Raw genomic sequence first — 19,313 nt, 5'->3', positions numbered from 1 at the left:
ACGTCACTAGGACATCCCACCCTACTGCCACATCACTAGGACATCCCCTGCATATCCGCCCTTCCCATCGCCCTTCCCACTAGGACATCCCGCAATTAAAAAAATCACAATAATTTAATTTGTAGAAATGAAATTTGTAGTAAAAGAAGAGAGAAACTTGTTAACACAAGTGGTGCAAATGAAATGAAGTTCAACGAGCCGTATATATAGAATTAAAAAAAAAATAAAAAAAAATCAAATATCGGACGTCCGACCGGGACGTCCGACCTTCGCCACAGTGGCGCCCATCCACCCGCCCGTCCCCGGGACGTCCGAGGACACCCGACGTCCTCACGGGACGTCCGTATCCGACCTCCGACCTCCCAACGGCGGACGTCCCGTCGCCCTTCCCGGTGTCCGACCGGACGTCCTACCGGAGGGGCGCCATAGGAGATGCTCTTAGAGCATCTCCAATGCCGGCGTCAAAATCGCGACGCCGATTTTTCGCCGAACCATTGGAACCGGCGTCGGCGAAATCGGCGTCAAAATCGGCGTGGCCATGCCGATTCGCGCGATGACGCCGGTTCCGACGCCGATCCTCACGGCGCCATTGTAGGACCCCTATTCGGCGTTAAACCGGCGCAAGATTTTAAAAAAAAAAAAAATTCGAAAACACTATTTATACGCGCTTTGAACGTCATTTTCATTCGCACCACTTGTTTTACTTTTTTAAATTAATGTACTTTTTAATTTTTGTATTTTTTAAAAATTATTGTAAATTTTTTTTAAAATTAATGTACTTTTTAAATTTTAATATTATTATTCGAATTTTCCGTATTTGTCTCGTAAATTAAATTCCGTATGTTGATACGAGTGTAAATTAAATTATATAATTGTTATTAGTGATGTGGATAGGTAGTGTGAAGGCTATGTGAGGGCTATTTGATGTCCAGTTGATGTGACAAGCTGATGTGGCAGGAGAATTGTAGTGCTGATGATGTGGCAGTGTGAAGGCTATGTGAGAGCTATTTGACGTCCAGTCTTACTGGAGATGCTCTTAGCTTTACTGATTTGGCACCAAAGTAGCATCTACTCTATCAACCTCACGCCAATTCGCACTTTTCCGAAATTTAAACTTCATTAGTTTTAAATTATGAAATTGATTCAAGTACTTATTTAGTGTATTCTGTATAAAATCTTTTTTAAAATAAAGAAAATGAGTCCATTTAACTTTAGAATGTCCTAAAAATGAATACGAATCAATTGTGACAGTGAGTAACTATTGTGAATAGGGGTGAGGAGGTACGGTATATCTTACCAAAACTATCATACCGTATACCTTACCGTAAATTCGGTATGCGAACAAATCATACATTTACCTTACCAAAATTTTCGGTATACCTTATTTTCGGTATGACCAATTTCTATACCGATGCAGTACCTCATTTTTGGTATACCGTACCAAAGTTCGGTATACCATACTTTTGCGGTATACCTTACTTTCAACATCAATGAAAATAGATAATTTGAGTTTTTAGAATATTATTTATATTTTATTTTTAAAAAAATATATATATTACATATATTTTATTTATAATTATATTTATATTTCACAATAAATTTTATAATTTTAAAAATATAAAAAATATATTTTACACTATTAAATTTATATTTTAGGTTATATACCTTAATTTACGGTACATACCGAACTTCGGTATAAAGCGGTATACCGCGGTATATGAAAATTCATACCGTTATCTTACCGAAAGATTTCGGTAAGGTATTATACCGTACCAAAAATCACGGTATACCAAAAGTTCGATATTTTCAATATTTTTTCGGTACGATAAGACCGGTATTTCGATATTTCGGTATTTTTCTCCCGCCCTAATTGTGATAGTGAGTAACTAGTGGTATCATTTATCAATACTATGATTTTATCTCGATTTTTCAACTTGTCAATTCTATCTCGGTATTTTCAACTAGTACAATGTTAATAACCTTTTGTTAGAGTATCTGCATCCCAAAGGACATCCCCGCGGACTTTCCACAATAAAAAAATTCACAAATTCACAAATTAAACAATTTATGGAATTAAAATTTCGACACAAATACGGAAAAAATGAAACCATTTTATTTTAAAAAAACATACTTAATTAAAAAAAATACATAATTATTAAAAAAAAATTACATTGTTAAAAAAAGTCGTCTTCTCACTCCTCGGATTCCCCGCCGCCAGTCCCCTCGTCGTCACTCTCCGACATGTCTCCGAACCCCAAATCGCGCCGCATACTGTTGATGATATCCTTAAGCGACCGCTTGTAATAGCGGTCGGTCGATTGGCGCCATTCAACCATTGCATGTAACAATGTTTCATGTGCCGCGATGCGGGCGAATGAGGGGTTCTTGGGATCGTTTTGGGTGGGTGCTGCCGATTGGGCCTCGTCGGATCCGCTGGAGCTTCCCCTCGCCATCCGCGCCGCGGACTTTTGCCCAACCGGGCGACGGCGGCGGGCCGACGATGTGGGTGTCGGGAACTCTGCCTCGGCGGGGGAGTTCGTGGGAACCAGCACTGCTACTGTACTCCCCGGAGGCGCTGATCTTCGTCCGCTTCGGCCAGCCAGATTCAACACCCGCAGTGAACTTGGCCGAAGTCTGCACCACAAGATAACCTCCCAATATTTGAATTCCCCGAACCCCTTTGCAGTGTCGATGAACTGATGGCATTCCGCATCATCCCCGGCATTTGGGGCATTCCGGCACTCGCCCCGGGCATCTGGGACATTTGGGGCATCATCACATACCACTGTGGGTACATGTTGTAGTACCCGGGCATCATCCCCGCCGCCTTTTGAGATTGGGGCATCATCCCCGATATTTGGGGCATCGCGACGAACATCGGCGTACTCCCGCCGACGGGAAAATAAGGCGCCTGTGACTCGCTCGTGGCGGAGGAATCGCTATCGTAGTGCTCCATTGTTCTTCGAAAGAAAAGTGATGTGAATGAAATGAAGTTCAACGAGACGTATTTATAGAATTTAAAAAAAAATTAATGCAATAATCGGGACGTCGGCGGAACGCCGCGGAACTCCGATGTCCGTATTCGTGCCTCCCTTGCGCAATGGCAGACGTCCCGCGCAGACATCCGGCACGCCGGTCGGAATTCCGCCGGGACGGGCGCCATTGCTGATGCTATTAGATAACCATTTCCACAAATATTAAAATGGAAATACTATTAATAAAACCATAACGCAATTTATTTACACAATAACAAATGCTCCAAAGATAATAGTAATACAACAAACACCGATTTTAAGTTTTTTATTCTGAACAAATGAATACATTCATGCACTACGATTAGGTCCAAACAAGTCGACAATAGCAGTTCACCAATTCCAATTAGTAAAATCAGAATATTTTCTCCAATTCCTTGCTCATACAAGTACAATTATTCTTATTAGGAAATGGTGCACTATACCACGTTCATCTCATATACACCAAAAAGCGTCCGAACTGTTTGCAAAATTTGTGTCTCGCCAATAGTGGCAGCCATCTTCAACCACAGTGCTTATGCTTAATGTAACTCCACATCCCGGCATAAAACCTCGCATTAATCTGAAAGAAACAGCAAAAAATGATACGTAGTATAACAAAAATACAAAATATACGAGGCAACAATTGTTCAGAAAAATCCAACTCTTCAACGCTTTGTCTTTATAGCCGCCTAAAGCAAAATAAAAATTATACACTGAGAGGCCATTGAAAAAAGAGAGCTACATGTTAAGAATCAAAGTCATAAGGAGAATTGGAGGGAACAACAGAGTTTGATAATCTTCTTGTAAAAGGTGGAGTTGAAGGGCCAAAAGTAAAGAGTGATGATAGACATTCGGGTGGATAATGAAAAAGGGCTTTGTATCCACACTAGCATTTTATTTGCTAGATGTGTTGTCATTCTTACTCTAAAGACGCTGCATCAGCGTGAAGTTTGGGAAACCTAATGTGGTAAGTTGAAGTTAGTTCTAGCTATAAAGGGTAGAGTGCAGCAAACAGGATCCCAGCCTAATGTGGTAAGTTGAAGTTAATTCTAGCTATAGAGGGTATAGTGCAGCAGACAGGTATCCGGAGGAAAAATAAATTCAAAACTTACCCACTTTAGAGGAGCCACTATCCTTTTCTGGCACTGTTTTTTCCAAGAACTCCTGAATTGTTCTCCAATACCGATCACCACCAGCCAACCATGTGTCCATGTGCATTCCCGTAGGGAATTCTACAAATGAACACTGCTGATTCCGGGCAGCTGCTTTAGCATATAGCATCTCCATGTGAGCTGGGGGAACCATTTCATCTTGTAGTCCAGAAAGGAGGAGGATTGGTTGTTTGACCTGTGCAGTTAAAAACATAATAAGTTAGTGAACAATTTTATCTTAGTTAGCACACATAACTTCTCTCGCACAAGGGGCAAAATTAAATAATGGCAAATAACTACTGGAAAGGAATGTTTGACAAGATAAAGCCCGGATAATTACATATCACAAGTGGCTATTGATGCTTACCTTCATCTACTTTCAATCTAGTCACTTACCTCTCTGATAATTTTCATTTTGATTCTTCAACTAGCATTTAATTAAAGATTAATCCCTTTCAAAAAAATGTAGTATTCTTTAATTACCAGAGAGCTGGCGTGCATCCTGCTCAGTATACTTTTCTTGGATGAGAACTTAACTCTCAAGTCATTTGCACTTTATCAGTCATTTTTCTTATTATTTCAACCAGTAAATAAGAAAACAAGAGTGGCAAAAATAAAAATGAGAAGAATAGTGACCAACTGAGAAATGGAAGCTAGGATGGCAATAGCCACTAACTACTTTGTCATGCTAGCTTTCTGTCAACTAAAAATACCTTTGAGAAGTGATTGATTTGAAAGTACAACTTAAGGTTGGAATTCAAAACAGAAGAAAGAAAAAGATAGATAACTAAAATGAAAGTAAGCACAAGTTAAGTAATACGTATCAATACATCTAAGACAGTACACCCTATGTGACAGTTTGAAATAGAATTATAGGAATCATGACTTTCCAATGAAAAGAAATAATATCCTAATAGATAGTTACTTTACATTCTTATAATTATGCTAGCAACTGGTTACAACACGGAGTATAAAATTGATCACTTATCTTTGATTCATTTGGTAGCAATTGAATTTATTAAAGACTCATATTCTAACATAAAAACTAAGCCTTTGAGCTTTAAGCCACATGGAGCTGATTGCCAGTATTTTGGCATTGGCAAGACACCCACACAAGTAGAACAAGTGCAAAATAATAGACTCCAACAACATGTAGACTCACCTCTCCAATAACATCAACAGTGCTCCAGGGAGAACGAACAAGAAAATTAAGAACTTTAGGACCCTTGGAGCCACCTTTTCCAATAAACCACTTCAGAAATGGTAAGAGAACTCCAGCCATGTCCAAAATGGATGTGAAAGTATTTTCTAGTATCAGTGCAGCTACCTGTGATATTTCAGTTAAATATAATATCAGAGCGAGGCAAGCAAAGAATTAAAAAACTACATCATATTGCTAAAACACAAAAAACGAAAAGAAGAATGCTAAAACGCGAGAGTTATATGAATATCAAAGTTTGATGAAGCTTTTAGCGACCAGTGGCTCTAAAATATTTACCAAGTGTCTACAATGTCAGGAAAGGGAAACAATAACCACATACTTTTGTTACTTGCATCAAATCTAACATTGCTACATACTTCATAGTAACACTAGAGCGTCAGAGTCAAGTAGGTCATGGTTCTACAATGATACATCAGAAAATTCAGAACAAACTAGGAAATGGCGAGTAGATGCAAATTAAGAGGAAAATGGGGCATGCTGTATTATGTCTATTTCCCTCTTACGCATTCACATTAGCTTATGTCTATTTCAAAAGCTGTACTATATTATTTTGAACATTAGTTGGAAAAACAAAATTGTCGCTTCGATACATCTGTTGATTTGAAAGTAGAAGTTTGTGCACAAAATGGTACTGTATTAAATAAAGGTTTTCCCCTGCTAAAGTAAATCATTCATGGGGGAGAGAAGAGAAAAGGTAAGATATATAAAAGAAATGTGGTTCTCAGCCTGTAGGGATGAATGGATGATATTACCTTGTCTGGATTGTTTCTAACTAGCACAGTTCCAACAGCTCCCCCAAGAGACCTTCCAAAGACAACAATTCTGGAAGTGTCAATATCTACTCTTTGAACCAGATGGTTCAAAGCAGCCTGTTTAGTTGGAAAACAGCATGAATTAGCATGAGTTGCATCCAATCCTTCCCATACCTCACCACATGAAGTAACAGAATTAAAATATACATGCAGGAATACAATAATCCTCCTTATCTAATTAAAAGCTTAGAGAATTGGCCGCAAGACACTTTTATATAGAAGATCGGGAGCAAGAAGGCAAACCTGAGCATCCTTAGTGATACCTTGTTGTGAAGGGAACCCATCACTAGCTCCATAACTGAAAATTTCAAGGCAGAAAAATGAGCTAATTCATTTAGATAAGTAAGCACAGAATGGCTAAGTGTAACAAGCATACCATCAAAAGAGGATGGGAAAAGGGCAGAAATGGAAAAGAATGAGGTGAACTAGACGAGGATGAAGCATTATCAGAAGAAGATGATACAGAATACATGTATTTAATAGTCAGGAGCTCGAAAAAGATGCAAGTAGATACACAATACACACATAAAAAGGATAACAAACTCTGGTTGCAATCTGCATTCTAGAAAAGCTGCTCACCCTCTGTATGAAAGCATGAAAACATTGCATTGCAATCGCTGTAACATAATCCGAACCATTTCAAGGCGGTGAGCAATATCTGTAATTAATTAGTCAAGGCCCAACATAATATACACAAATTCCTTCCCAAATAGGAAACACTGGGAGCTACCTCTAGTCCTCTACACATCAGAAATTGTTATATAACCAATAGCCACCCATAAAAAGAACAATGAAAAAGATACTGCCAGCATTTTCCTGGAAAAAGAGAATAGTTGGACCTGAAAAAGTCATAAAATCATGTCTTAGTGTTAGTAGGTCCAATCAATAATAACTTATGTTTCAGAAACAAATGTAAATGATAAAATAGAAGGCTAGAAATAAGGAGACTCAGAAGAGCGGAGTAGTAATTTAATAATTGATGCATCTCCTTTAAGACTCACACTCTTGTTAGCAATAATTGCATCATCAAATATATGCTCTCCTTTTGTCGTTTTTATTATTTTACTTTGTGTGAATATACAGGGAAACAGATAGATGTACATACAGTTTTATGATGTCCATAGTTTTCCAAACATGTGGTACTTACTATAGGACACAATGAGAAAGCTGATATCCAAAATATACTGTCCTTCAACCTCCATTCAACAACACAAATATTTATACTATCTAGAGAACTATTACCACCAGTTTATCACTACCACACAGATAGTCTATCAGTTGAGACTTGAGACAAGTATTGGTTTAGTTATTATTTTACTTTGTGTGAATATACAGGGAAACAGATAGATGTACATACAGTTTTATGATGTCCATAGTTTTCCAAACATGTGGTACTTACTATAGGACACAATGAGAAAGCTGATATCCAAAATATACTGTCCTTCAACCTCCATTCAACAACACAAATATTTATACTATCTAGAGAACTATTACCACCAGTTTATCACTACCACACAGATAGTCTATCAGTTGAGACTTGAGACAAGTATTGGTTTAGTTAGAGATGCCGCTGATACGATGCTCACAGTTTAGCAGTACTTATAATGATCTGTTTGATACTTAAACTGGGAAAACGTCAGATAGAGAAGTGAAGTTTTAGAAATGGCTTTTCTTATGTACTATCAAACATTAGATAAACCCATAAAACAAGGTTTTTCTTGACTTTTCCTATGTATCAGCACTGAGACAAAATTACTACCATGTTCAAATGAAAATAAAACCTCCATGTCAAAGAAATTGACCAGTCCCTATAAGCCAAATGAAACAATGAACTGTAATCACACAAACTCTAATATGTTATCCATAGTTCCATACTCATCAGCATATTTAAGTTTTCAAGAAAAATTAACCATATGTTAACAAATCTTCCCACTATGCAAACATTTATCTCAATTTGAGATTCTCAAATGATAACAACCAAAAATATTTTCATACTAATATACTAGCTGCTGTACAATTTTTGTAGCAGTTCTCTTATTTTCTCATAATTTTATATAATAAGTAAATTATTTAGCCTCGGATCCAAGTTTCCAACTCCAAGCCACTACTTTTCATAAAAATCAGTAGGAAGCATCTGAATTCCACAAGATCACCCCACCACACTAACCAAAAAAGAATTTTGGAAGCTTCTACACACTACCACAAAACCCTAAAAAAATGAGTGCCAAATTACCAGAAAAAAAAAGATTCATTGTGATTAGACTTCAATCGCGACTCCAAACAACCGTAAAAACAGTAAAGCATACACAGAACATGCCTTTACAATCGGCGGAGAGCTTGATGAACCAAGCGTGGAGACGGACGCCATCAGATGAAGTGAGCCAGACATCCTCGTATAAGAGGCGGAGACGGGCAGGGGTGATGGGGTAGGACTTAGTGAGACCAGGCAGCACGGGTACGTAGACGAGCTTCTCCTGGAAAGCCACGAGCAATGCCATGCCGGCCACCACGATTCCGCCAACTCCATAAAGCAACGCGCTCACGAACGACACCATGGATTGACGCACGCTTTTCCCCCCTCGATCTGTACTTTATCTTTGTAAATAGGATTGAGTGTTTTCGTGGGTGTATCTGATTCCGGAGCATGGATCGTCGATCGATGCGCAGAGGAAACTGAATTTTGCTGGTTGATTGTGTGTGTGTGTTTAGGCCATCCACAACGATGTTTATATACCGTTCCTTAGACTACTGTTTGCGGACCCCACTTACTTTTTTTACTCCATTCCCATTCCTTATGGATTTCTTAACCGTTCCTTAAATTACTATTCATTCAATTTTATTTTTTATTTTTATTTCCAACTCAATTATATTAAAACAAACACATTCATTAAAAAACACACAACATAAAAAAAATTACAACTTAAAATTTTAAAAAATAAAAAACACACAATTAAAATCCTAAAAAATTAAACGTTGCATAATTTAAAATACAAATTTAAAGAAAATAAAAAAACTACTCCTTCGGCGAATCATCCTCCGAAGGCGGTCGAGGTGCAGGGGAAGGCGGAAGGCCAAGTTGTGCTGCCATATGCACAATTCCGTTCTACCAGGCTTGGTATTGGGAGGGCGAGAAGCGGGCAGTGTCCGCCATTGTGGCGGTCATGTACACCGCCATAAGGGTGTTCGAGCCCGATCCCGAGCCCGACTGGCTTGATTCGCCTCGACTCTTCCTCGCTCTAGCCGCCTTCGCCGCCTTGGTCCCTTGCGGCCGACGGCGCCCACGGCTGGATACCGCGGCATCGCAGGCCGTGCCCGCAAACTCCTGCGGTGCACCCTCTTGTCCGCTAATGCCCTCACCGGTGTCACCAGACGAGTATTGGCCACTCGCCGTGTGCTTCGTGCGCTTTGAGGTTGAACCCGAGCTGGAGCGGACACCGCAGGCCCACCTTTCCTCGTCCTTGACGACCTGCCAAATATCAACATATTTGAATTGTTTACCGGTGTCCTGGTTGTAGACGCGCAAAGCCGCCCTCAGAATGTCGGCTCCTGAAGCTCCGCTTTGGTAGTGCGCCACTTCGGTCGAGTAGATGCCGCAAAATTTTTTGACCTGTTTGTCGACTCGGCCAAAGTGAGAGCGGAACATCTTATATGTGCGCTTCCGGGACCCTTTCGACTTAATCTGGTGGTAGATCTCGGTGACCTTTTCCCAGAAGCACGTGTACACCGCCATCGTTTTGTTGTTGCTGTATGGATACCGGCCTAGATCCTCCTCTTCCTCCTCCTCCTCCTCGCCCGCCTCTGACTCCGTCCTGGAGCTTCGCCCTCCTCGGCCTCCTCCCCGGCCTCGTCCTACTCCCATAGTGGGTTCAACGGGGAAATCCTCATGAATCTGGGATAATCCCTGCGAATACCGTGGGGCGGAGGGACGAGCGTATGCATCCACGTCAAAAGTGGGTGGTTGGTACCCACCCGGCATCGCCGAACCCTGGGTGCCCGGCGTCGATGAACCGGAACCACCCAGTGTGTTGTACATGGTCTCTCAATCGTTAAACGTGTTGAGATCCCACCCGCCGGAGTTGCCGTCGCCGGACATTTTGTGATGAGATGTTAGATGAAAATTGGAGAGGAAATGAAGTTGATTTAGGAGGAATAGATGTGTAGTTGTGTGTGAAATGGGGATGAATTAGGAGTATTAATAGAGTAAAAAAGTAAAAAAAATAGAAAAAAAAGAAAAAAACGGTAATAAACGGTAATATTACCGTTTACAAATTTTTTTTATTTTTTTTAAATTCAATTTTTTTTTAAAAAAAGATTTATTGCGTCAGCACGTGACGATGCCCACTCGCGGACCGGCGAGTGGGCGTCACGCACGACGCAGGGGCGCGCCACGTCGCCATGGCGCGTGGCGTGACAGCCCGTCCCGCGTCTCGCAGGGACGGGTTACGGGACAAGATGGGAACTGTTCGGGGGCGGGACGGTGTGCCGCAACGCGTAGCGTTGGTGTTCCATTCTTCCGGAACGAAACGCGTGACGGTTCCGCGCCGCGTTGCGGATGCTCTTAGAGATCGAAATGGGGGCTCTGAGGAACGAAACGCGGGACAGTTCCGCGCCACGTTGCGGATGCTCTTAGAGATCGAAATAGGGGCTTTTCTGGGTTCAGCTAAGTGATCCAAACGACATCGTTTAAACAAATGGATGGTGGCTTTGCTAATCAACTGTTAAAAGCTTTTACTCTCCATTTTATACTTTGATATATTGTTATTAGGGTTCAAATATGAGACCTAGCAAAAAATGTTTCAACTCTACTTTTAATGAAAACGAAAAAAAAATCCTATATAGGCTTATGAATTATGGGACAGTGATACGATCAGCGATGGACAAAATGTATAGAAGAATTTAAGTAGCATTATCTTTTATTAGAAATATTCATATTGTTAAAATGTCTCAAAATATTTCTTATTTTTTAAATTATCCATTTTCATATATTGTTTCTACTGAAATATATTTACTGATTAGAATTTCAAACATTATTCAATTAAAATCATAAAATTAAAATATCAAAAATTGAAAAGTTAAAATCCTAAAATCATACTCTATAGCTAAAATTATAAAAAACAGCATAATCGAAATAAATAAAAGAATTACAAATCACTTAAATTTAAATTTAACTTCTCAAATTGATTGAAAAAGCTTTTTTTAATAGTATTTGTCATTGGTTTACTCATTATCAACATGTCTTTTGATAACACTTATTTTATATATTGACCAACATTGTACTGTACTAATTCATTGAATCCATTGTGCTTATTAAATTATCAATAACTTATGTTTACGAATTACGAGACATCAGCTGAAATATCGTTCACAACTATGGGTCTACCAATCAGTCTACAATGTAGATGAATGACTTATTTATTCTATTATTCATTATTTTTATGAATTTAATCAACAAATAATAATAAACAACAATCCATGTCATAAAAATTTATTCTCATAAATTGTAGCAGAAAATAAGGTTTTACAAATGCAAGTAATATAATGTTTGTGATGGGATACGAACTAAACAACTAAACAATAATTGCGAGCCCAATAGCAGTGACGGCCCATCAGCCCAAAACCCAAGAAAGAGTATCAGTTCGGCACAACCAAAGAGTTCGGTCACAGCCTATAGCTCGGTAAAAGCCGACCAATCGAGCTCAACTCTCAGATCGGCACAACCAAAGAGGTCGGTCACAGCCCATAGCTCGGTAAAAGCCGACCAATCGAGCTCAACTCTCAGATCGGCAAAAGCTGATCGGTCTCAGTATTCGACCGAACAAGGAGATAGTGGACCCATGCAGGATCTCCACGACCTCCACTACACCCACGATCTATTTAGTGGTATTAAGCAGTTATCAACCCCACTACCAGGGCTGCAAACCACGATCTTAGTTCGAATGTATAAATAGAACATAGATCAGATAGACGAGGGTTAAGCTCTCTAGATCCTGAATCTTATAGCAAATCAGTATTGTAATCTGTAAGCGAGACCAAGCAATACAAATTTGCCCTCTTTTCTTCCCGTGGACGTAGATTTACCTCAGTAAATCGAACCACGTAATTTTCAGTGTTGTGATCATTTATTACTTGCATTTATTCCCATCAAAAATTCGCTAAATCATCACTGGCGCCGTCTGTGGGAAACAGAGAACCCAAACTGTGATAAAAGCGAGTTTTTGATCCTTTTCTACCAAAAAAAAAAAATGCGTACCAGATCACATAATACCCATACTTCCGTCCGTGATGAAGGTGAGGAAGCTAGTCCAGCCCATAGGTCTGGAAAACAGCCTCGGGAGAAATCTGCCTCCAGTTCTCACGGTGAAGGAACAAACCACTCAAAAAGTCATCGCACCGAGCCTCCCCAGCAGCTCGCTTTGAATGAGGCTGTCAAGTTGTTCTTGGCTGAGAAGCAGGATGAGTTCTTAACATTCCTGCAAACGGGCCAGAAGCCGGAGAAGAAAACGGCGGATTCTCCCTCCCCCTCCAGACATGAAAGTCACTACCGCAGTAGTGTCGCACCTTCCAGGAGAAAGAATCCTCACCACCGACATGTTCCTGTTCCTCCTCGGTACCGAAATCACAGGAGAACTCCATCTCCACCATACCGGAGAGATGTCGGATTCGCTATGTATGGAGCGCTGAAGACTCCATTCTCGGATGATATCACCAGAACTCCTTTGCCACAGAATTACCGAACTCCGTCAATGACTTATGACGGGTTAGTGGATCCTCATGATTTCCTGGGACGCTATCAGTATAATATGGCGAACCAAGGTCTCAATGAGGTTCACATGTGTAAGCTGTTTCCCGAGCTGCTTATCGGGAACGCAAGAAGGTGGTTTGACAGCCTCCCTCAAGGGAGCATTAGATCTTACAGAGATCTAATGGATGCTTTTCACAGGAGATTCTTCCAGAAAGCGGAAGCCCGAATCACTTCGGCTCAGCTGCTTTCTATACGTCAAGGTCGCGATGAAAAAATTAGCGACTTCATGACGAGATTCCACAAGGAATGCCTACAAGTAGATGATCTCAATGATCTACTTGTCATTTCGGCATTCCAAAATGGAATTCTGCCCGGAGCTCTCTACAGAAAGCTCGTTGAGTGCAGTCCGCAAACAGCTCAAGAGATGTGGGACATTGCGGACCAGTTTTCTCGTGCCGATGAGGCAGACCGTCGAAAACGGTCTTTAGACAGCTCATCCAGAGGAGACAAAAAGAAGCCCGATCATAGCGATCAGGGGCTTCCTCGCCGGACTCCTTTTGAAAGAATTCAAAGGGCACCGGTACAGGGCAGATTGGGACCACGTCTCGATCTTGAGAAACCGCCCGCTCAGTTCGTACCATTGAACAAGTCGAGAGCGGAAATTTTCGAACTGTATTCTGATATGTTTGAAAAACCAAAGCGGATGACGAAATCAGCCACGCGCCGAAGTCAGGATACGTACTGCTCCTACCATCAAGACCACGGTCACGATACCGAGGAGTGCCGAAATTTGGCAGCAGGTATTGATGTTCTTGTGAAAGCAGGGACGTTAAAAAATACCAAAGCAAGCTGCCGAAGAAGAATAAGAAACAGAGAGGTGCGAACCGCGCTCCTCAGGATCCTAAAAGGCAACAGGATCCCGAAGACGATGACGAGCCGCAATATGACGGAGTAATCCAGACTATTGACGCTCTCCCAGCCGGGAAGACTAAGTCGTCTCTAAAAGCAGAACGCAGAGGCGTCAATCGAGAGGAGCCTATGCATAAAAGGCTGAAGAAGGAGGAAGTAATCACGTTTTCAGATGCAGATCCCGTCCCGGCCATTTCTCCTCATCAAGACGCGATTGTCATTCAAGCCGGAGTGGCAAACAAACTGATCCACAGAGTGTTTGTGGATACAGGAGCGTCGGTTAGCATTCTTTTTAAAGAATGTTTTGATAAACTGGAAGTGGATCCAGCTCGGCTCAGTCCGGCCCCACTTCCTCTGAAAAGTTTCGCCCAGGAGGACACCCGCCCTGAAGGTATTATCAGCCTTCCGATTACGGTAGGAAGAGCGCCTACTAGCTCTAGTACGATGATTGAGTTTTTTGTGGTAAAAGCTCGGTCCCCGTATATCATCATCCTGGGAAGAGACTGGCTCAACACAGTTCGGGCCATTTGCTCTACTTATCACCTCACGATCAAGATCCCCACTAAAGGAGGGATAGCAGTCATCCGAGGTGATCAAAAGAGAGCAAAAGAATGTCTGCAGATTGCGCTTAAAAGTGCCGAACAATCAGATCGGCACCATCAAGCATAGCAATCACAGCAGCCGGAGTCAGAGGCAGGCGAAATGAACGAAGTCACACCGGAGCCGAACTCACGACCAGTTCAGTTATACGAAGACGATCCATCCAGAACGGTCAAGATCGGTTTCGCGGGAACACCTCTACTCCGGGAAAAGACCATCCAGCTCCTCAAAGAGTACAAAGATGTCTTTGCGTGGTCTCCGTTGGACATGACCGGAGTGTCTTCCGAGGTAATTACACATCGGTTAAATATTGATCCTTCAGTCCGGCCTATAAAACAGAAGCAAAGACTCTTTGCGGCAGAAAGAAATCAAGTCATCCATGACGAAGTCCGCCAATTACTGAAAGCGGATGTATTATTCGAAGTAAAATATCCTTCTTGGGTGGCCAATCCTGTGATGATCAAGAAAAAAGAAGGAGGATGGCGGATGTGCATAGATTTTACCGATCTAAATAAGCACTGTCCTAAAGATTGCTACCCCCTTCCGAACATAGATAAAAAAGTAGAAGCTTTGATAGGCTTCGAAATTTTCTATTTTCTTGATTTGTATAAAGGATACCACCAAGTTTTAATGGATGAGAATGATGCTTCAAAAACGGCTTTCATTACTGACTTCGGCATTTTTGCTTATAAAAAGATGCCATTCGGTTTAAAGAATGCCGGAGCCACATATCAAAGGATGGTAGACAAACTATTTCGGCACCTGATCGGAAAAGAGGTTGAAGTCTATGTTGACGACATAGTTGTTAAAAGTAGAAGCACTTCGGATTACGAAAACAATCTCAAATCAACTCTCGACGTGCTCAAAGAAGCCAACCTCAAACTCAATCCCCAAAAATGTACCTTTTTGGTAGATTCGGGAAAGTTTCTGGGTTGTTGGGTTTCAAAGGACGGACTCAAGGCAAATCCCCTAAAGGTTCAAGTTGTTCAGAACATGGCAATGCCGAAGTCCATACATGATGTGCAAAGGCTAACTGGATGTCTAGCCGCACTGAATAGATTCCTTTCCCAAGCAGCCGAAAAGCAACTGCCGTTCTTCAATGTTTTGAAGAAGGCACCAAAGTTTGAGTGGGGAGCCGAACAGAAAAAGGCTTTTGACGAACTCAAAAGTTATTTAGCCGAACTCCCTATTCTCTCTGCTCCAACAGATGCCGAAGTGATATTCTTATATTTAGCGGCATCGGATCAAACCATCAGCGCGGTGCTTGTACGAGAAGAAGGCCTAAAGCAGCGTCCTATCTACTTTACAAGCCGAGCATTAAGAGGTCCAGAAACAAGGTATCAACTTCTGGAAAAAATTGCTCTGGCGTTAGTAAATGCAGCAAGGAGACTGCGGCCATACTTCTATGCTCACAAGGTATGCGTCTTAACCGATCTTCCACTTCGGCAAGTTTTGACTAAGCCTGAAGCATCAGGCAGAATTGCCAAGTGGGCCATAGAGTTGGGAGAACATTCAATAGAATATCTACCTCGAAAAGCCATCAAGGGACAAGCCTTGGCAGATTTTCTGGTAGAGGCAAAGTTCGATCAAGCAATCCCTATTATTGCCGAACAGAAAAGCCCTACCCATGATGAACCAACACAGCCCCAGGAACCCGAAGTAGAGCCGCCGGACTGTTGGATTGGATTCGTAGATGGAGCTTCGAATAAGACGGGAAGTGGAGCTGGTATTCTACTTATCGCTCCCGACGGACACGAGGTAACTTATTCACTTCGGTTCTTATTCCCAACCACTAATAACGAAGCCGAATACGAAGCCCTTCTTGCCGGACTTCGGTTAGCGCAAAGTCTATTTATCAAATCTCTCAAAATCCATTGTGATTCACAAGTCATAGTGAATCACATGTTGGGTACAAGTGAAACCCGAGATGAAAGGATGAAAAAATACTTGGACAAAGCGCAAAGCATTAGCCGAAGTTTCTCTTATTTTCGGATAATCCGCATTCCCAGAGCGGAAAATGGCCGAGCAGATACTTTAAGCAAGTTAGCCTCATATCCGAGCTCAAAAGTGGAGGAATTACCACACAGAAGCATTGATGATGCTGAGGTACTTTCAGTAACCAGCTCGCCGAACTGGATGACGCCAATATCAAAGTATCTAGATCAAGGACAACTGCCCGAGGATAAGAGAGAAGCTCGGAAAATCACATGCCGAGCACTTCGGTATGAACTTCATGAAGGAGTCCTATATAGAAAGTCCTACCTTCAACCGTTATTGCGATGTGTAGGACCAGAAGAGACGGACTACATCCTTAGAGAAGTTCATGAAGGATCGTGCGGCAGCCACATCGGAGCTAGAGCTTTAGCTAAAAAAGTTCTGAGATGGGGATATTATTGGCCAACTTTGGTACAAGAAGCAGTACAGCTCGTTAAGAAATGTACGAAGTGCCAAATCCATGCAAATATCCCAAGGATGCCGCAGACCGATCTATGTGCTATGCAAAGCCCTTGGCCTTTTATGCAATGGGGCATAGACATAGTAGGACCACTACCACAAGCTCCTCGGCAAATGAAATTCTTGATCGTTGCCGTGGACTACTTCACAAAGTGGGTGGAGGCTGAACCATTAGCTACGATAACGAGCTCGAAGGCATTGGATTTTGTTTGGAAGAACATAGTTTGCCGATTTGGCATACCCCATATCCTCATTTCGGATAATGGGACTCAGTTCACCGACAAGACATTCAAGAATTGGTGCCAAGAGTTGAATATTCAACAGCGGTTCACTTCGGTCTCTCACCCACAAGCAAACGGACAAACGGAAGTAACAAACCGTATTTTGGTGAAAGGATTAAAAGCTCGGTTAGAACAAGCCAAAGGACAATGGGTAGAAAATCTTCCTCAAGTCCTATGGTCTTACCGAACTACACCAAAAACCTCCAACGGTGAAACTCCGTACAGTCTAGTGTACGGCACTGAAGCCGTAATTCCGGTTGAGATCGGCATACCCAGCCCCCGAACACTCAATTTCTCAACAGAACTGAATGATGACGGACTGAGAGCCGAACTAGATCTTGCCGAAGAAAGAAGAGAACTGGCCTGCATAAAAGCAGCCAAGTACAAGGAGCAAGTAACCCGGTATTATAACCAAAGGGTGAAAAAGCTGCAGTTTCAAGTGGGAGATCTCGTATTGAGAAACAATGAAGTAAGCCGAGCAGAAAAGCTGGGCAAACTTGAACCCACATGGGAAGGTCCGTATCGGGTGTCAGAAGTCCTGGGAAAAGGGTCTTATAAATTGACTCACATGTCAGGAGAACAAGTACCCCGAACATGGCATATTTCCAACCTCAAGAAGTTCCATTTGTAAGAGACAAGGTCCGGTCAGTCTTGTATCTAGTTCGGTCCTAGGGATATGTGCTTTCATGTTTCTATTTGTCCTTTATGCTGGTCGTTTTATAAAAGTTTAAAATCTTTTTCGTCTTTTTTATTTGTCTTTATGTGCGTTTAGTCTCTATGTGCGTTTTGTCTCTTATAAATATTACTGAGGTATATTGATCTTTAAAGGCTGATCCCCTTTTTAGATCATGTATTAAAGACAATTGTGAGTCCAAGCTTCTAAGGAAGATACAAGACCACAATTCAGCTTAAGAAACAAGCAGTTCGTCTGAAACGGACTGCAATAAGCCGAAAACCACTTCGGTCAACCAGGGAAAGTCCAATCCAAGCGATAAAACTCGCCAAATTAGGACACAAAAGGAAAGTCCAATCCAAGCGATAAAACTCGCCAAATTAGGACACAAAGGGAAAGTCCAATCCAAGCGATAAAACTCGCCAAATTAGGACACAAAAGGAAAGTCCAATCCAAGCGATAAAACTCGCCAAATTAGGACACAAAGGGAAAGTCCAATCCAAGCGATAAAACTCGCCAAATTAGGACACAAAAGGAAAGTCCAATCCAAGCGATAAAACTCGCCAAATTAGGACACAAAGGGAAAGTCCAATCCAAGCGATAAAACTCGCCAAATAAGGACACAAACTAAGTCCGGTCAAAGAAGAGTTTTCTTCATAAGACCGAAGACGAGTCCGGTCAAAGAAGAGTTTTCTTCATAAGACTGAGGACGAGTCCGGCCAAAGAAGAGTTTTCTTCATAAGACCGCGGACGAGTACAATAAATGAAATAAAAAATCGCTGAACTGTAAATACGCAGTGATAGAAGCGAAATGAAAAAATTTCATTTATTAAGTCTTGTTCGGCATACAATTTCGCTGCCCTACGAGAAGGCGTTACACCATTACAAAGGACTATTCTACTGTCCACGGTTGCTAAAGTTGAGCCACCTATCCAAAAAATCCTCATGATGCTGAGTTCGGGTGTTCCGAACAGTTGAAGAATAAGTAGGTCGACGAGATGCTCTGATCGACCTACCGCCCCTTCCCTGAGTCCGGGAAGTTCTAGCACCTCGGCGGCGAAGAGTCTCTTCACGAAGCATCCGCTGATCTTGCTCACTCATAATCACAACTCCTCTACGAACTTCAGGGCGTTCTCGTCTTGACATTTCCGGTTGCTCCGGAGTCCGTTGCTGACTTGGAGTACGTTCTCGTCTTGACGTTTCCGGTTCATCCTGAGTCCGTTGTTGGTTTGGAGTAGAATCTTGAGCAAGTGGATTAGGGGTTTGAGTTGGAGTGTGAGCATCTGTTGGCGGGAAACGCCTAAGGAATCTCTCGATTGAGGGACGCCGGGAAAGAATGATGTCGTACCGAGAAGCCAAGCGCCGCAATGACTTCACAACTTGTTGGCAAGCCGAGCTCTCCAGCGCATTGTTCTTCCGGAGTACATGAAGCTCCTCCCACAGTTTATCAACTTG

At 41.8% G+C, this 19,313-nt stretch overlaps 1 protein-coding gene across 1 annotated transcript; it reads right to left on the bottom strand.

Annotated features, from left to right (window-relative positions):
* Positions 1-3,214: 3,214 nt before the first annotated feature.
* On the bottom strand, positions 3,215-8,769 carry LOC121750800 (alpha/beta hydrolase domain-containing protein WAV2-like). Its single transcript, XM_042145411.1, has 8 exons — positions 8,517-8,769; positions 7,003-7,038; positions 6,779-6,857; positions 6,443-6,497; positions 6,140-6,256; positions 5,328-5,492; positions 4,127-4,361; positions 3,215-3,594 (listed from the first exon to the last, which is right to left on the bottom strand). Exons 1-8 carry the CDS (start codon positions 8,752-8,754, stop codon positions 3,590-3,592), a joined length of 930 nt encoding a protein of 309 aa, XP_042001345.1. The 5' UTR covers positions 8,755-8,769; the 3' UTR covers positions 3,215-3,589.
* Positions 8,770-19,313: the final 10,544 nt, after the last annotated feature.

The sequence above is a fragment of the Salvia splendens genome, chromosome 10 (genome assembly GCF_004379255.2).
Source record: "Salvia splendens isolate huo1 chromosome 10, SspV2, whole genome shotgun sequence".
NCBI classification, from domain to species: Eukaryota; Viridiplantae; Streptophyta; class Magnoliopsida; order Lamiales; family Lamiaceae; genus Salvia; species Salvia splendens.
This window is presented reverse-complemented; position numbering and strand designations above follow the sequence as displayed.